General features: G+C 42.4%; 1 protein-coding gene across 1 annotated transcript; it reads left to right on the top strand.

Moving 5' to 3' along the window:
* Nucleotides 1–3,713: 3,713 nt before the first annotated feature.
* DNTTIP1 (deoxynucleotidyltransferase terminal interacting protein 1) lies at nucleotides 3,714–19,331 on the top strand. Its single transcript, XM_083147916.1, has 13 exons — nucleotides 3,714–4,019; nucleotides 5,858–5,928; nucleotides 6,090–6,186; nucleotides 7,953–8,051; nucleotides 8,136–8,204; nucleotides 8,522–8,578; nucleotides 8,660–8,721; nucleotides 9,399–9,444; nucleotides 12,078–12,136; nucleotides 12,508–12,568; nucleotides 13,299–13,370; nucleotides 17,248–17,303; nucleotides 18,134–19,331. Exons 1-13 carry the CDS (start codon nucleotides 3,939–3,941, stop codon nucleotides 18,240–18,242), a joined length of 939 nt encoding a protein of 312 aa, XP_083004042.1. The 5' UTR covers nucleotides 3,714–3,938; the 3' UTR covers nucleotides 18,243–19,331.
* Nucleotides 19,332–19,639: the final 308 nt, after the last annotated feature.

Below are 19,639 nucleotides of genomic sequence, written 5' to 3'. Positions count from 1 at the left end.
GTTGCCAATCTACTATTGGTCTTTGAGAAAGAATTTCATCTGACCACCAAGTTTCCTGCATTCTGCTCAGATCTAGTCTCCATCAGAGTCCTGTTTAGGTCCTCTAACTCCAACTTTGACCATGACAGCACAAAGCCATGAGGACCATGACAGCACAAAGGTCCTCATGATGTCTAGGAAAACCACAGTGCCAGAGCCAGTGAAGCTGCCCCTAAGGACACAGCCACAAGCTATTTCCTGGTACTGTCTTTACTAAGATGCTAATATGTGGAGCTCGGCAAATTGATCTTTTGTATCCTGGTGACAGACTCATAATTGGGCTGGAGCTCAGATCTACAGCTTTAGCACTGATATAGGTTTAGCCATTAATGGTGCCATTTCTGACAATGAGAATAACTCTCAGTGGTTTGCACCCATCAATGCCCATTCCTGCTGTGGGCATTATTAGGCAGGTGGGCTACCTTGGCAGGGCTATGCTCCTTACTTTCAACACAGAGAAAAAAAAAACACATTGCCCCCTGACAGCCTGATCTCCATTGATTGCAAAATCATTGACCATTGGTAACAAAACATTTATGATTGGGAAGGATTGATGATCGATTAGCTGTGCTTGCAATTCATCTTCGGGAGCATCACTAATTAGCTTGCACAGCTAATGCCCAAGGATACCTCCCTGCAGTGTATGTACAGATCAATTTCTAGGGACACCTCCTTGTAACTAATTTTTGAAGGACACCAACCTGCAGAACCTGTGCAGCTAATTTCCAGTGATACCTCCCTGCAGAACCTGCACAGTTAATTTCCAGTGAAACCACCGTGCACAGCTAATTTCCCGTGATACCTCCCTGCAGAACCAGTGCAACTAATTTTTAGTAATACCTCCCTGTAGAGCCTGCACAGCTAATTTCCAGTGTGGCACTCCACTTAGTACAGGTATCATATTTGATACTGCACTGTTTACAACCACTCTGTGTTCTAGGCAGCCAGTTTCCTACCCATCTACAAATTCTTACCCCTAGTCCCAGATCCTCCATTTTATTTATCAACCTCTTATGTGGCACCGTATCAAAAGCCTTAGCAAACTCTAGGAAGGCCACGTCTACAGCATTTCCATTATCAAGTTTGTTGCTGACATTCTCATAAATTTGTTGCTGACATTCTCATAAATTTGTTTGGCACAAGCGATTTTTCACAAACCCATGTTGGTTAATACTGATTCAACTATGAAGCTAGTCTAAATATTTTTGGATACCATTCCTTAAATATCTCTTCATCAGGTCTATACTGACGAAACGTCAACAAAACTGTGGAGCCGTTACGTAGGGCCTTATTCTAGTTCACTCTTAGAGGCAAATTCCTTCTTAGCTGGAAAAAACCATGTGCACGGTTGCCGGACGGCTCCCCAACAGTCGGGATTCCGATAGTCATTACTCCGACGTCGGAATCCCAACTGCTTCCTCGTGACCCCCATAGAGGGAGAGTGAAATAGGTGGCGAGCGCAGCCACCGTGCCCGCAGCGTGGCGAGCGCGAGCCTGCAAGGGGCTTCATTGTGCTCCCCCCGCTGTGCAGTCGGGATTCCGACGTCTGAGTAATGACTGTCGCAATCCCGACTGTCACTGAAATATACCACACCGCTGTGCACTGCAGGGGGGCAGATGTAACAGGTGCAGATAGAATTAGATTTGGTGAGTTATTTTGTTTCTGTGCAGGGAAAATACTGACTGCTTTACTTTTACACTGCAATATAGATCTCACTTTGAAGAAAAACCCCACCCAAATCTAATTCTCTCTTCACATGTTACATCTGCCCCACCTGCAGTGCACATGGTTTTGTCCAGCTAAAAAAGAATTTGCCTCTAAGAGTGAACTAGAATAAGGCCCTTAATCAGGTTGCGGACCTCCAGTTGCTCTGGCAGTGCCTACCACTCTGGCAATCAGGTGATGGTAGTTGCTAAATCCAAGTGGGCTAAAGGACCTTTCATGCCCAGGGGAGGAGCAAGGCCTATGTGATGGTGGCTTCTGGCTATTATCTAGCGATACAGGTGGTACTGCTCATCACTAAACCTCTAGTAGTGCATAACTCTAACTACCCAGTCTTGCAACCTAACTCTCCTCCCCCTGCAGAACGTGGACATGTTGAATGTGGACATGCTGACTGCATTTAGGGGGTGATTCAGGTTGGCTCTTAAAGAGACGAATTTGGTCCGGGACCGATGCTGTGGGTCTGCGCATTCGTATCGGCAAAAAAATTAGCATGTGTAGCCTCGCAGAGCATTAGGACACCCAGCGTTTCCTGGGGGTTCCCACAAAAACGGTGGGTGCTCCCAGAAAAGGGTGTGCCAAAGCCTGCTCGAGGAGAGTTGCTGACGTCACAGGACGTAAACTGCCAGCACCGTATTTGTCCAGCGCTCGTAAAATAAAGTCAGCCTAGACTGACTACTTTTATTTGCAAACAGGTGGAACAATCATTCGATGGCTACCGACCATGTAATGATTTTTCACCCATACACTCTCTTGCAAATAGATGTAGGAGTGTCAATACGCATGAAAATGCGTCCGTTTGCTTGGGGAAGGGGTTGAGGGGCAGATTTATTAAGCTCATACTTGCCTACTTTTGAATATCAGTTTTAGGGAGATTATAGTTGGTAACTGAATTTTACGCAGCACCCCATTAAGGGGTCATGTCATGTGCCACCCGATGGGCGTGTCTACTTCCAGATATATAGAGAGATTGTGTAAAGAGATTGTGAACGTGGCACCTAGAAGCGTGGGTGTGTACTGCTACATCTGAGAAGAATCTAGTAAAATGACTTATATCCAAGTGTAGATGAGCCCCAAAGCTGTTAGTAAATGATACTATACTTGGTAAAGTGCTGGGAAATAGTGCTGATGATTCAATGTAAATGTATCTCTCTCTCTCTCATTCCTTTTTCCCAAAAATGTAACATTGTCATGTGGGCTAGGTGAAATGAGGGAGATTGCTGTTATTTCAGGGAGTCTCCTGCAGAATGCAGGAGGGTAGGACACTATGATTAAGCTCGGTGAAGTGATGTGATTTTGTTTGATTTTTATCACCGGCCAATCAGCTCCTACCTGTGAAGTTACAGGCTTGGTTTGAAAAATGACAGGTAGGAACTGATTGGCTGGTGATAAAAACAAGACACTATGGGTGAGATTTAATAGGATGAGAGATTCAGAAAGTGAGAGATTTGGTAAGAAATCTCCAGTTTTTTTAAAGTGGCAATCATTTACACTGCAAAACCATTTTGATTTTGAAGTGTAAATGATTGCAGCTTTAAAAAAACTGGAGATTTCTTACCAAATCTCTCACTTTCTGAATCTCTTATCCTATTAAATCTCACCCTTTGGGCCAGATGTACTAAGCTTCAAAAGTGATAAAATGGAGAGTGATAAACAACCAACCAATCAGCTCCTGCCTGACATTTGTCAAACACAGTCTGTGACATGTCAGGCAGGAGCTGATTGGCTGGCTGTTTATCACTCTCCATTTTATCACTTTTGAAGCTTAGTACATCTGGCCCTTTATCACTTCACTGAGCTTAATAAATCTGCCCCTGAGTTCGCTCACCCAGCGGGTGGCAACTGCTCGGTAATGCGAAGCACTTATAGAACCAACGTGAATCACCCCCTTAATGTAGTAGACCCTGTGCAACTAAGCAAACAATGGGCAACAACAAAAATCTGCTGGCAATGCCTCCATCCCCTATAGGTAACATGTAGGCAGCTCGCCTCGCACAGCACGGACTCTTGCGACCTCCGACAGCACTAGTATCCACGGCACACTAGCACAGGAGACAAGCCGGTGCTGTGTCTATGGTTACAGAAGGAGTCGCGCGGTGATGACGTCACCGCGCGGATGCTGTGAGTGATGTCCGGGTCTTCCGGGATTGTGTGTGAGCAGTGATTGACTTTAGTGATGGGGACCAGCAAAGAGTCGGAACTGAAGGCTAACAGCGGAGGAGAGGAAGATGGAGATCCCGAGGATCGCACCTCCCCGGTCAGTAGTCCGTGTGCCTCTATGTAAGAGGGTGCATCTGTGCTGACATGTACATCTTGGTATCTGGAACTGCATCTTCCTACCCATAACATAAGCATGGCCAGCGTAACCAACAAGCATCTGTCTGTGTGTTTCTACATGTGTGAATACGGTTGTGACTAGTTCCCCTTCACCTTAAGGACCTGAGGAGGAGAGGAGGCCGGGAGTGGAGGAGCAAGGTCAGAAAAAGGGACCCAAATGGACCCTCGCGGGCTTGCTTTACTTGCCAAGCTTCGGGTACTTTGGCTTGCTCGCCACCTGGTTACTAAAGGCAACCAGTGGTGGTGTGGATAGTGAAGGAACAAGCCCTCCGTGCCCGAAGCATGGCCTGTTTGGGTCCCTTGTTCCAACCTTGCGCCTCCTCTGCCGTAGCCTAGGAGTGTTCCTCCAAAACCCTAACCAGCAAATGCCAAGTCACCAACACGCATTGTCAGCAGGGGCGAAAAACAGAACTGAAGTGATCACTAATTTGGACAGCAGTGCCAAATTAAACCCTGTAGAGCCTCCAATGCAGCCAAAATCTCAGTTGCACCCTCGCAAATTATCTCCTAATACGTTTTTCATTTTACCAACCAACAGTCTACAATCTGGAAACTGTGAATCTGATCTATGTACTGATTTAGTCTATGGTTTATATACTTTCAATTGTTGACGGGTACATGACATAAATACAGGCTTGATCAATTTTTTTATTCCTTTTGAAAACAATTTAAGAAGGCTTGATTGTAATTTTATTTTCAAGATCAAATCAATATTATTTTGATATGTTGTCGAGGGGGCCATAGGCCTGTACGTACTCTGCCTATCTATTAATCCGGCACTGGTGAACAACTCCATTATAAAACATTGCATGTGTTTTTTTTGTTGGTACTTGTATTATCTGGGCACCCGATTTTCTTCATCGCACCTAAAAATCGCATGATATCGCATCGCATACAATCATATTGCATGCGATGCGATTTGATGCAATTTTAATATGTAAAGGCACCCAGATGCCTGTTTCATATGTGAAATGGCCCCCCATTGTTAACACCACCCTACTATCAATGCCAACCCGAAGCGTGGCGAGCGGCGCCGGTACGCGTCCTCCGACCTTTTCATACCTCCACTATCCACGTCGGTGTGGAGTTGATTTTATATAGTGTGGCGAGCCACCGAGCCCGAAGCGTGGCGAGCGGACGCAAATTACATGTGAAGTAATACGCTTCCCCTCGCGGGGCTCACTGCGCTCGCCACACTATATAAAACCAACTCCACGCAGACGTGGATAGTGGGGGTATGAAAAGGTCGGAGGACGAGTACCGCCGCCACTCGCCACGCTTCGGGTTGGCGTTGATAGTGGGGTGGCGTTAACAATGGGGGGCATTTAGCCATCAGGGTGGGTAGGTGGGTATACAATAAAAAATGGGGTCTGGGGGGCCATTTCACATATGAAACAGGCATCTGTGTGCCTGTACATATTAAAATCGCATCGCATGCAATACGATTTTCTCCTCAAGGGAAATCGCGTCAAGTAGTGGCATACAATTTCAACATCGGGCGCCCAGATAATACACAAGTACCGTTTTTTTTTTTTTTTTATTCATTCTTGCTAATGTAAATTAATATTTGACATGACTAGTTGCAATAAGAAATTACAATTATCAGGTTTAAAGGCCAGTATGCCTCTTAAGCTGTATACAGATGTGTACACCTTAGTTTACATATGTAGTTACCAAGTGAATACTTAGTTGTATGCAATCCTGAGTGCCATTTTAATGTAAAACTTTTTGTGGATGATCCTGCCTTATTATTTATAGAGCCCATGGAATATTATGATAAAGCATCGACAAGTGCAGCGCAGAGGACGCCGCTCTCATGTGGCAGTCAGGTGAGGGAATACATTATGTAAATTTTTTCCTATATGGATATAAAACATAAATGGACAAATCTGTAAAGTCACCTTGTTTTTAATGTGCATTTCTTCATACCTCTTGATCTATTTCTTATTTTTATTTTATTTGTGTTGATTGCTTATTCTGATGGCTGCAGTTTCAATGACCCCACGGTTTCCATGGATTTGCTGCGTGCAGTTCTTCAACCAAGCATTAATGAGGAAATTCAGAATGTCTTTAACAAATACATGAAGGTAATGGCTGTCTATGTGTGAACAGTTAATTCTTTATTGATGCCATAGCTCAGAAGCTAGATGCACCCAATCTATTGCGTAATATATGTTCTTATAGGTATCTACAGCGTGGCGAGCACAGCAAGCCTGCAAGGGGCTTCTTTGCGCTGGCCCCCCTGTCAGAGAACCGGCAGTTGGGATCCCAACGTTGCAATACTGATTGTCGGGATCCCCACTGTCTGAGCCCCATACCACACGCTACTTGCCTTACTGACACAGGAATTATGATATTACCGAGTGTATTAAGTTATGTGCACTATCATAGCACCTAGGTCTTGAAGCACATTCTATGAGAACCATTTTTCTTCCAGACATTTTTCATTAATTGAAACTGAATACAATGCAACATTCTCAGAGCCATGACTGCAGAATAACTGATTTCCCTGCTGTACTTCACAATCATCCCTAGCTGTGTTTTCTTTTTGGCTTGGGTAGATCTATTCATTGTGCTGCCATAGATCTCAAAAAAGAAATTGGGGTAAATTTACTAAGATGGGAGTTCTATTTCGGATGAGATGTTACTATCTGTTATACTCTAGAACACAGGTCTTCAACCTGTAGCCCTCCAGATGTTGTGGAACTACATGTCCCAGCATGCCCTGAGGTTTTTTGGCATGCTCTTATAGGAAAAAATGTGGCAATGCATGTTGGAACATGTAGTTTTACAACATCTGTAGGTCCACAGGTTGATGACCCATGTTCTAGAAGGTGCTAAGTAAATAAGAAGTAGATTCTGATTGGTTGCCCATAGCAACATCCCATCTAATATAGAACTCCCATCTTAGTAAAATTCCCCCAGTATCCGTGGTCACTTTGAGCAGTATGATGCCATTGACAATATCCTCAGATTGAGCTTCATGTATGGACAACAAAGGAAGTTGTTTATGACCCGTGGGTGTGTGCACATATTGTGCGGACAATATGCGATGTGAATGATTTATTATTACCGTTCTTGTTGTAACGATAAATTGTGCATAAAATTGCATAGTGTTTAGCCAGCTTTTGTTCCCTGTCTGCACTACATCTTGGACCAGTTATTATTAATGTTGTTGCTGAGATAGGACCATTACTTGTTCACTGTGGTGTATGGAATAAACCATTTGCTGTTGCAACCGTGTGTTAGCACAGTAAATTCACACATAAACATGATGTATATTTTTAAATAGGATACAATAAGGTATGTTCTATGGGCAGTATTAAATGCGGGTGCGAGCGGGGTTAAACGGCAGGGATCGCAGAAAACCAGCGATCCTCGCTGTTTAACCCCGCGCCGGCCGCTCTCCATATTCAGGACAGTGAGGATTCCCCCAAACAGTGAGGCTTGGCTGCTTCTGCGGCAAAATACGCCGATTCCCTCTCGCTCCAAAAACAGCGAGGGGGAATAGGCGTATGCGGGGGGTCAGTTGAATGCTGATGGGGCGAGCGGTGACAGCCAGTAGGCAGCACTGCTTGATGTCACCGCTCGCCCCCAGCATTGAATTAGCCCCTATGAATATTTAATTTCTGTTTATACAAGGCCTGGGTTTGAAACACAACGAAAGTAGCATGTGAAGGGCTATGTAGTGTTGAGGGAAGTATTGCACCTGGTAATTCCATTTTAAAATGCGATTAATGTAACTGACCAGCCTATTATGTGTGTCCCCGAGTAATATTTATTTTGTATGGCATTTATGCTCCTTCCTCTGTTATCCTTACTCATAATTTTTTTCTACTAATTCCACTTGCAGTTCTTCCAGAAGGCTGCAGTAAATGTGAGAGAAAACATTGGTGACCAGGTGGACCCTGAGCAGCTGATACGTGACACATGTCGTAGTTGCCTGGAACAGGTACAGCAAAAAAGGAAATGTTGTGACAGAATTAACATTGCATAGCAATCCCTCCTCTAATCAATTCCCTAATCTCCGATCCAGGCAAAAGTTCTTTTCGTTGGTACAGAAAAAGCCGTAGTGAAGCCTGCTCCGGAGGTGCCTGTTACAAAGGTAAGAGGGAGATTTTATTGTGTTCATAAATTGGATTTTACATTTTTCAAACAGAGAAATGGGAGCATAGTTGTGTAACTACGAAGAGTAAAAGTGTTTAAGAATACATGGGGTGTATATATAGGACAGTAAGATGAATATACTTGATACTGTTATCTTAACTTGCTCTAAACACCTTGTTCTCTCACCGTACACCCAACCATATACTGTATTTTGCTGCAACACACACCTACTGGTCACTAAGTGTCATTTTAGTCAAGAGAAGACTCTGTGGTAGGTATTTGTTCTACATTATTATTTATTTATTTGTGGCTCAGAGACCAAGACAAGCAGATGAGGAGTCATCCATGCGGAGGAGTCCAGTACCCAAAAAGGTATATACCTGAAGAAACTAATATATTATAATATAAAATCTCCCCCAGGTATGGTTTATCTAACTCATATTTGTCTAACAGAGAAAGGGACGACCCCCTGGACAGAACTCTTACACTGACAGAAACTCCATTGGACTAACGTCGTGAGTATACATAGTACTCTGATCAGTGGCACTTTGAGTAAGATCTGTATGTGGCTCAATTTCAATTTTCCTACTTACTGTTTTTGCAATGCACAGTGATTTACACAAGTATACACCAACTTTGCAGGTTTTTTGTTTGTTTGTTTGTTTTAGACCAGGCATTCAAAACAGATTTGTTTGGAGGCTGTTTATGTTATGGTGCCCATACACGCTACGATTATCGTATGCGTTTTGTACTTTTTAAGTACAAAACGCATCGCATATACGATAATCGTGGCGTGTTAAGTGTCTGCCGCGTTCAGATCCGACGCGATGCGCGTCCCCGGGAGCCCTATATAGTAAAGTACAAAAAGGATGTGCAGGCACATCCTTTTTGTACTGTATCGCATGTAGTCAAAATCAAATCAAATCAAATAGGACCAAAAAAGCGTAGCGTGTATGGGCACCATTAGTTTCCAATATAACACTTTTCCCCTCAATAAATGGAGGCATAGGATACATAGAAATAGAGCACAGATTGCATAACCGCTATGGAATGTGGGTAACCAAGTGGTTCCCTGAGGGGCCTCATATATGGTTGATCTAAAGTCTGGGTAAGCGCATGCACAGAATATCAAAGCATATTTGTAGATTTTGTAAAACTCCTACTTTAGCTTTGGGTTTTACTTCTTTTTCAGTATAAAACCAAAGGTTGTTGATCTTATCAGACGTGAAGGCCCAAAGGTATGAGTCATAATTTATGTGTGGAAATTATAATTTAAATATGCTGTGTAGATGGACTGGAGAGACTTCGATATTCTAGGCAAGTGGAACAGCATGATAGATAAGCTTGGCAGGTGGAACTGTGAATGTTGTACATATCGTGGCATTGGAAGCGTTGATTAAATATTCGGCTGGAGGTACTTTGGCCCTTATTCAGATCTGATCGCAGTACAAATTTGTTCTCAAAATGGGCAAATCCATGTGCACTGCAGGTGGGGCAGATGTAACATGTGTAGAGAGAGTTGAATTTAGGTGGGGTGTGTTGAAACTTAAATCTAAACTGCAGTGTAAAATGAATGCAGCCAGTATTTACCCTGCACAGAAACAAAATAACTCACACAAATCTAACACTCTCTGCTCATGTTACATCTGCCCCACCTGCAGTGCACATGGTTTTGCCCATTTTGCGAACAAATTTGTACTGCGATCAGATCTGAGTAAGGGCCTTTGTGTGATGTTTTTATAGTAGGTGGTTAGTTCTGTGCCGTATGTATGTATGCTTAGCAGGAGGAGCTGTTTGCATTGTACTTATGGTGAGCAGGAGAAGCTGTTCGCATTGTACGTATGCTGGGCAGGAGGAGCTGTCCGCGTTGTACATTCGCTGGGCAGGAGGATGTTTACATTCTGAGGATGCTGACATGGGGTGTGTGGACATATTGAACAGTCCAGTGTCAACATGGTTACTGTCGACCATCTAATCTGATACCCCTAAGACTATGCCCTTTGTGGACAATTAAAAAGCAAAAAGAGTAAAAGACTTATGGTTTTGCTCTTAAATGGTTTCTTTAAGATAGTACGTGCGACTGTAAGAGTTGGAGATGTGCTGGATAGGCCAAACTGAGAGTTGGAGATGTGCTGCTCAGAGCTGTGAGAGTTGGAGATGTGCTGCTCAGAGCTGTGAGAGTTGGAGATGTGCTGCTCAGAGCTGTGAGAGTTGGCGAAGTGCTGCACAGGCGGAGCTGTGAGAGTTGGCAAAGATTGCAGATTCGCTGGGCAGGAGGATGTTTACATTCTGAGGATGCTGACATGGGGTGTGTGGACATATTGAACAGTCCAGTGTCAACATGGTTACTGTCGACCATCTAATCTGATACCCCTAAGACTATGCCCTTTGTGGACAATTAAAAATAAAAAAGAGTAAAAGACTTATGGTTTTGCTCTTAAATGGTTTCTTTAAGATAGTACGTGCGACTGTAAGAGTTGGAGATGTGCTGGATAGGCCAAACTGAGAGTTGGAGATGTGCTGGATAGGCCAAACTGAGAGTTGGAGATGTGCTGCTCAGAGCTGTGAGAGTTGGAGATGTGCTGCTCAGAGCTGTGAGAGTTGGAGATGTGCTGCTCAGAGCTGTGAGTTGGCGAAGTGCTGCACAGGCGGAGCTGTGAGAGTTGGCAAAGATTGCAGATTCGCTGGGCAGGAGGATGTTTACATTCTGAGGATGCTGACATGGGGTGTGTGGACATATTGAACAGTCCAGTGTCAACATGGTTACTGTCGACCATCTAATCTGATACCCCTAAGACTATGCCCTTTGTGGACAATTAAAAATAAAAAAGAGTAAAAGACTTATGGTTTTGCTCTTAAATGGTTTCTTTAAGATAGTACGTGCGACTGTAAGAGTTGGAGATGTGCTGGATAGGCCAAACTGAGAGTTGGAGATGTGCTGGATAGGCCAAACTGAGAGTTGGAGATGTGCTGCTCAGAGCTGTGAGAGTTGGAGATGTGCTGCTCAGAGCTGTGAGAGTTGGAGATGTGCTGCTCAGAGCTGTGAGAGTTGGAGATGTGCTGCTCAGAGCTGTGAGAGTTGGAGATGTGCTGCTCAGAGCTGTGAGAGTTGGCGAAGTGCTGCACAGGCGGAGCTGTGAGAGTTGGCAAAGATTGCAGATTCGCTGGGCAGGAGGATGTTTACATTCTGAGGATGCTGACATGGGGTGTGTGGACATATTGAACAGTCCAGTGTCAACATGGTTACTGTCGACCATCTAATCTGATACCCCTAAGACTATGCCCTTTGTGGACAATTAAAAAGCAAAAAGAGTAAAAGACTTATGGTTTTGCTCTTAAATGGTTTCTTTAAGATAGTACGTGCGACTGTAAGAGTTGGAGATGTGCTGGATAGGCCAAACTGAGAGTTGGAGATGTGCTGGATAGGCCAAACTGAGAGTTGGAGATGTGCTGCTCAGAGCTGTGAGAGTTGGAGATGTGCTGCTCAGAGCTGTGAGAGTTGGAGATGTGCTGCTCAGAGCTGTGAGAGTTGGAGATGTGCTGCTCAGAGCTGTGAGAGTTGGCGATGTGCTGCACAGGCGGAGCTGTGAGAGTTGCCAAAGTGCTGCACAGGCGGAGCTGTGAGAGTTGGCAAAGTGCTGCACAGGCGGAGCTGTGAGACCTGGCGAAGTGCTGGATAGGCCAAGCTGAGTGTTACTTTATTATATATTATTATTTTACTGAATAAGTATGAGCGGAGATGGTTTGATCGTGTGCTTTACATGGTACATTAAGTATATTTAAATGCAATATATGTATGTCATAAGTGAACCTATAAAATGATAAACCACACAAGTGTGATGATGACTACTTTGTTTTTTTCATGATATAGTGGGACCCATCTAGACTAAATGATACAACCACATTTGCACTGGGATCACGGGCTAACAAGTAAGTGAAAGTTCTCTCTATGGCCCTTATTCAGATCTGATTGCAGTACATATTTGTTTGGAAAATGGGCAAAAGCATGTGCACTGCAGGTGGGGCAGATGTAACATGTGCAGAGAGAGTTAGATTTGGGTGGGGTGTGTTGAAACTGAAATCTAAATTGAAGTGTAAAAATAATGAAGTATTTACCCTGCACAGAACCAAAATAACTCTCACAAATCTAACTCTCTCTGCACATGTTACATCTGCCCCACCTGCAGTGCACATGGTTTTGCCCATTTTCCAAACAAATTTGTACTGCGATCAGATCTGAATAAAGGCCTATGTGTCCAAGCTTTCAGTCTGTTTATCAATTTTACTGTATTTGTCTTTAGAGCTCTAGGAATGGGAGGAACAAGGGGACGAATCTATATCAAACACCCAGAGTTGTTTAAGGTATGTAGATTTCTCCTGTAGATGCCCATACAGTTCTGCTTGGTCTGATTCAGCATGGATCTTTAATTATGGAATTCGCAAATTGATTGATTGTCGAACAACTGCAAATGTGTATGCACAAGGGGAAATAGCGGCTGAAAATGCATATGGATCGTAAACGCAATGTAGCCGCAGTTTGACTGACGGGAAGCCTGTGGCGGGGGTGGAAACCTGACACTTTCTGGTTGTGTGAGAAAAAACGCAGACGTTCCCAGGTGTTTCTGAGGAGGGTCTCTGATGTCAGTGCTGACCACTTCCAGCCTGTCTCAGCTATAGATTAATGGTTTCCCCAGACCTACTCAGATTTGAGTCTCTTTGATGTTCTGGAATGTGCGTATGGATTTGTGAGTGGATCGTGGTTGGTAATCCATCCTAAATTTGCACAGGGTGGTCACTTTTCTGTCTGGGTGGCGGCTTTCTATTAACAGTCAACTGCTACTTCTTTAATTAGCGATCCATTCTAAATCAGGCCCTATGTGAGAAATCCTTGTACATTTATGTTAACTGCTAGTGATTGTTGTGTATTTGTTCTACCAGACACCTCTGAACAACACATAACAGATCATCTTTAATACTTCTCTTTGTATGTATTAAATAGGACTCTTCCATTTTATTGCTTTATTAACGGTAAAATATGACCTGCAAATCCAATAGGCTGATCGGTTCAGGTAATGATTTGCTCAATTTGCAGTATGCAGCTGATGCCCAGGATAAACAGTGGCTGACAGAACAGCAGCACATGAAAGCCACAGGTGGCAAAATGGTATGTTTATTTTATTTCAATGCAAAATATATCCTGGTTTAGAATGTTTCACCTGCCCAAAATGATAAATTGGCAGCAGTGATCACAGTTGCCCAAATGCCTTACTATAGAGTAATACGGATTGGTATCCGTCAATGCAATTATTGGGCCAATCACTTAATAAATGCTCCTGCATTGGTGGGATCATTTTGTAAATTATAAGCTGCTTTAAAATGAGAAACTTGAGCTACATACACACTGAGCTAAAAATCGCTTGTGTGATCAGTAGTGTTCATTCTAGCACCCGCCAACTTTGAAAACCCATGCAGTTTCTCTTCCCTGCCTGGGGTGTCGCTGTCTGCTTTAGTGCTTCTAGCACAGTGTGGTCTGTATATCAACACTGATATGCAAACCAGACCTGTGCTAGAAAAACCACAGCAGACAGCGACACCCCAGGCAGGGAACAGGAACTGCATGGGTTTCCAAAGATGGTGGCTGCTAGAATGAACACTATTCAGTGTGCACACTGATTGGATAATCACTGCTAGGATTTGAGCATTTATCTGATCTGAACATTGTGTACACAGATTTGAGCATATATTTAACATAGATTCATACAAAAAAAATATGTAATGAAGCTGTTCTAGAATTCCCACTATATTAGATGTATGATCATTATCAGTAGATGCATAGCAGGGAGAGCTTTGTAGCTTGATTAATGCTCCAACAATACTTTTCACCCTATATACATTATGAGGGTGGATCAAGAAGTACCTGTGTTAAGAATGAAGACGAAAATTTTTCACGGCACTTGTATATTTGCAGCGGCGCCCAATTTGCATACGTACGCAGGCATAGCAAAATCTCATCGCATGGCACGGTTTCGTGCCGTGCGATGCGATCTCACTAGTTAATATGGTACTTGTATATTAGAAAGGTGCCCGTTACCCAGTTCGCGTAGCGGCACTGTCAGAATCAGCGTAGTGTTCGTGCAGGCTGCGTAAATAGCATAGTCAGTCAGAAGTAGCGTAGTGTTCCTGCTCCTTGTCAGATTCAGTCAGAGGTGAAGGTGAGGTGACATAATGTCTGCAGAACCTGTCACAATGTTCAACTTGCCGCAGACAGAGGAGGAGGCAGTGGTTTTCTTCCAGCAGCACCATTTGCTGCCAATGACACAAACTTGTATTAATGGACACCCAATGAGCTTAAATATGAAGGAGTGCAAGTGGCGCTGCCATATTAAAACGTGTCGTAAGGTGAGCCTCTGTGCAGCACATTGGTTCCTGTTTACCTTTTCTTACACTTATACGGTTTATTCATGGGCGGAGGATCTCACAAGTATATCTTTCTGTGTGCGGCAACTTAAGTTGTCAAATAAAACAACGGTGCTATACAATGACCTGATGCAGGAGGCCTCCACCATGAACCTAATGTCACAGCCCCCACACCGTATTGGCGGTCCAGGGAAAATCGTTGAAGTCGACGAGAGCCTCTTTGTACAGAGGAAAAGTCATGTGGGGCGGATGCTGCCTCAGCAGTGGCTATTCGGAGACATTTCAAGAGACACCGGACATTTGTGACACCTGTACAAAGACGTGAAGCCAGTACCCTGATGGCTGCCATCAACCAATACATTGAACCGGGGATGACTATCTGCTCTGATTGCTGGCGTGCCTATAACACCGAGCAGCTGGAGCAGGCAGGGTACCACCATGCTCGGGTGAACCACCAGTTTAATATCGTAGATCCGGAGACTGGGGTTCGCATACACAACATTGAACGGTTGTGGGGATCCTGTAAATGGTGCAACAAGCGTCAAAGAGGCACCGCACACCAGAATCTCTACTCATCCCTACAGGAGTTTATCTGTCGAAAGACTGTTGGTGCAGAAAATGCTTTTGAGCGTATTCTTTATGCACTTTCTCTTCTTCCAAAAGGCTGATGCAGAATCAGAAGAATGACTATTATTTTCTTTGTTCTTGATTAATTGTTATTGTAATTTGTTAATTTGATATTTTCTTCTTTAATATTAAGTAAAATCCAGTTAACACAAGTCGTCATTACGGTCTCAGATGTATGATATGGCCGGTGTGAATGTGTTGCTTAATGTTAATGTACTTGTATCAAGAGGCTATTGAGATAGTGTACACAAATGTGGGTGATTGACTATCGATGATTATTGGTGAATGATTCACTCAATAGGGAAAATTGAATGAATAAAAATTGTGCTGCAATGTTACTATGCTTGTTAATGTTTATATGGCGTGGGTTATTAATCCCCTGTGGGATCCCATGTCAATAGCACCAATGCGATTTTCGCAAACAGACTACAGTATTAATGAAAATTACAACCTACTGTATATAGGGCTCCTGATGAGGAGTATTGTCCTGCTCTCACTTAGTTGTTTAACTATGGTCCCCGTTGGCTGATACTAACTAACTTAGCATCAGCCAACGGGGATCATAGTTAAACAACTAAGGGGCAGATTTATTAAGCTTGGAGAAGAGATAAAGCGGAGAAAAGGTAAAAGGAGATAAAGCACCAGCCAATCAGCTCCCAACTGTCTTTTTCAAACACAGCTGATTGGCTGTGCTTTATCTCCTTTTACCTTTTCTCCGCTTTATCTCCAGTTTATCTCTTCTCCAAGCTTAATAAATCTGCCCCTGAGTGAGAGCAGGACAATACTCCTCATCAGGAGCCCTATATGGGTTGTCCTTTTCATTAATACTGTAGTCTGTTTGCAAAATCGCATTGGTGCTATTGACATGGGATCCCACAGGGGATTAATAACCCACGCCATATAAACATTAACAAGCATAGTAACATTGCAGCACAATTTTTATTCATTCAATTTTCCGTATTGAGTGAATCAGTCACCAATAAACATTGCTAGTGTACACAAATGTGGGTGATTGACTATCTCAATAGCCTTTTGATACAAGTATATTAACATTAAGCAACATAGTTGCAGAAGCCAGTTAGATACACTGTAGTTAGAATTCTACAGAACTACAACATTCTGCAAAGTTAACTGGACACAACATGATCACACAGTTGCTAGACAGTTATTGAACTGTAATTAAAACACACGCACACGATGGTCAGCTTCATTTTAATAATTTGTCACTTTAATCACATTTTTCACAATGATTTTAATATATTATGCAGCTTTTTTAAGATGCAATTAATAAGTTTGATTTTAAAAAAACTTTTCTTGGGACACTAAATGCAGGTATCAGATTGCTGAATCAACAAAATTAGTCAGCTCAGAGTGCCCCTTGCAGGAATTATTTTCTTTTTCTTTAGCATATGTTTGTAGGTTAGGGTGAGAGATGGCTGGGTTTAATGAAGAAGTGGGTCTTGAGAGCCCGTTTTTAGTTTTGAAATACATCTCACATCTTAGTAAATTTCCCCCTATTACTTGTAAGAGAGAGAGAGGTGGACAATAGTATGTTTGGAGAGGAAGATGTGCCCAGGTATTAGCATTGAGGATGGATTGGAGTGGAGAGAGGTGTTTTTCAGGAAGGCCAGAAAGGAGGAGATTACAGTAGTTAAATCTGGAGATGACTAGTGAGTGGATGACCTATAAACACCGTAATTATGTCCATTTTATTCATACATTGGGGGTAATGTACTGTTACTTTTTAGATACTTCACATTCATCAGGAAGACACGGAACCTTTTCACTTTATTTCTTACACTCTGATTTAAACTGAAGTCTTGTGAGTACATTACTAACTGGAGGATTAAGGAATCATTGTAGGATTTAGAGCAGTTTTGTGAGCTGATAAACTATTACAGTGTGCTTCCACCTTATTCTGTTAGTGCTCATTATTATAAATCTTGTTTTATTAGAATGCATTCAAAATGTTGACCCCTTTTCTGCACGTGATATAGGTGTATCTCCTTTTGGACCAAGATATATTGGACTTGGCAGCCACAGATGAATACAGGTTAGAAACAAGCAAGTGCTTCATCACAATCCGTGTGTGTGTGTGTGTGTGTGTGTGTGTGTGTGTGTGTGTGTATATATATATATATATATATATATATATATATATATATATATATATATATATATATATATATGTATATGTATTATGTAAATAAAATATAAATGTTTTTTATTGCTTAATGACCTGTGTTCACCACTGAAAATAACTTACAGCTCTTGGTTTGTTATATGTACTTCTATGAGTTGCATGAGTGGTACCCAATGAGTATAAAATGATGATCCTCAACAAGAGGTATCCAACATATACCACCACTAAGGTTGAGGTCCGCTTGTTTCAGATAATGTATCTGTTTCTACAATTTCGGTGTAGGATGCACCATCCTTTCCCTGGTTTTATTTTGTAGGCATACCCAAGGGTTCATTGATTGCTTGTGATAAATTTGGTCACACTATTTCTGCACCTCCTGCCTTTGTAGCAAAATTTGGTATGTGCCACTTTACAAAGCCAACACGTCTTCGGTGGTTTCAGCAGCAAAATTTAAAGGAGCAATTACCACTCGCAAACATTCAGAACTACATCAAAAATGGCTAACTACATGCAGACATGTAAAAAGGTGGATTTATAAAAAACTTTAGCTGTACAACAGCGCAAATATGAGCACATTTTAGCTATCTGCTGCCATATGTATGTTAATGTGTAGTTGTGTGAACGTTGTCTATATATCCTCTAAAATCCTGCTTTTTATGCACCCAGAATGCATGCTTAGATCTGCTCCTTTTTCTCATGTTTGGCTTATACCTTATCTCTAACTGATTGTTCTTCTATAGAGACTCATTGGAGTTGAAGCTGGATGAACTTAAGCCATTTACTGCCCCATTATGGATGATTGAGAAGATGAAAAAATACATGGATCTCGTGCGGACAGAACAAGAGTAGTTGGCACACTTGCATTAACATAATCCATCCAGTGGACTGTCATTATGCAATGCTCAAGAAGCCGCTTGATTTGCCCTACATAATATAAAAGCTGTATGCTGATTGGACCAGAGTGATAAAACATTTGGAATACTCTGCAATATACAACAAAAGCCAGACAAGTGAGATGCAGGAAACATTACAAACTTACGAGCTAATTCCACCCTTTAGAATAGATGTTTTAAAATGTTGACTGCCTTGTCTGAATTATGACCGAGAGCACATTACATAAATAAGCTGCATCTGAGCCCCATGTTGGCTCCACTTCCTCATTCTTCATGGAGCTGGTTCAGGCTGATAGCATGAGGTCCAAATTCTATTGGTTAAAGTAACTGAAATGTTATTGGCCTAAATAGGTTCCATAATGAGTGCAGAACAGAGAGCATGGTCACTTAGGTGGGCCAAATCATGCATTACGTTATCCATTGTGAGGACCTGATAGAATCATGTAGCCAGCCGCACAGAGGAGGGAGAGGGGATCCCTGCTGAGAGAATATAGTTAGTATGGATAGTTTGTTGCATTGAATTACAATATTCCATAAAGGTTGAAACAGCCTTTATTGTAAAACCATAAAATGAAACAATTTTATGACTTATAAGACAGGCTGAAGGTGTTTAAAACGACTTATTTATAAATAGGTACAGCAAGAAATCCTATTAACTCCTTTATCACACATTAAAAACCAAACAAACCTGGAAACACACTCCGTAGGCTGGATGTAATGACGCCTGAGTTTGGCAGCTGTGTGGGATACTGGCCGAACTCTGACTTTTTTTTTTTTAAAGGAGCAAGAACTTACAAGGAAAAACAATGTAAATGATTGCTCTTTTAAAACAAAATGTCCGAGTTTAGCCACCGCCCCACACGCCCACCGAACTCAGGTGTCTTTAAATCTGTCCCCCTATGTGTTAGTGTAAGGGTGCTGGAATTGTGTGCTCCATAAATAACCATGGACGACATGCTGACATTGTTATGTTTTTAAATGTGTTGCTCTTTTTTTTTTGTTTATTTGGGATTGCTTATTAAAGGTCTTGCTAATTTTACACCTACCCATGTGTGAGTCTTTCTTTACAAATGAATATATACTTTGGCTACTGAGTAATCAGAAACTGTCCACTAGAAGGAATTGTAACATTTTATTGCTGTTATAGGTGTTATTCCAACATACAGGGATATCCAATTGGATGCAATAATTTCTCAGATGAAAAAGAATGGGTTATTTATCGCAGTTTTAGCCCAGTGGTCCTCATCGGCCTACCCAGTTATAGCCTGTCCTTTTTCATCAGAAAAGTAAGCCGTATTGGGCAGTAACATGTTATAGTCTGGCTCTGAGGGTCATCTTTTCATGGATTATGCT

This window comes from Crinia signifera, chromosome 6 (assembly GCF_055691185.1).
Source record: "Crinia signifera chromosome 6, ASM5569118v1, whole genome shotgun sequence".
Classification (NCBI taxonomy): Eukaryota; Metazoa; Chordata; class Amphibia; order Anura; family Myobatrachidae; genus Crinia; species Crinia signifera.
The sequence above is the reverse complement of the archived record's forward strand: the minus strand, read 5'-3'. Positions and strand labels throughout refer to the sequence as shown.

Coding starts and splice junctions, on each gene's coding strand:
- DNTTIP1 (XM_083147916.1), top strand. CDS start 3,939: ATGGGGACCAGCAAAGAGTCGGAACTGAAGGCTAACAGCGGAGGAGAG. Junction 4,020..5,857: donor CCGAGGATCGCACCTCCCCG/GTCAGTAGTCCG, acceptor TATTATTTATAG/AGCCCATGGAATATTATGAT. Junction 5,929..6,089: donor CGCTCTCATGTGGCAGTCAG/GTGAGGGAATAC, acceptor TGATGGCTGCAG/TTTCAATGACCCCACGGTTT.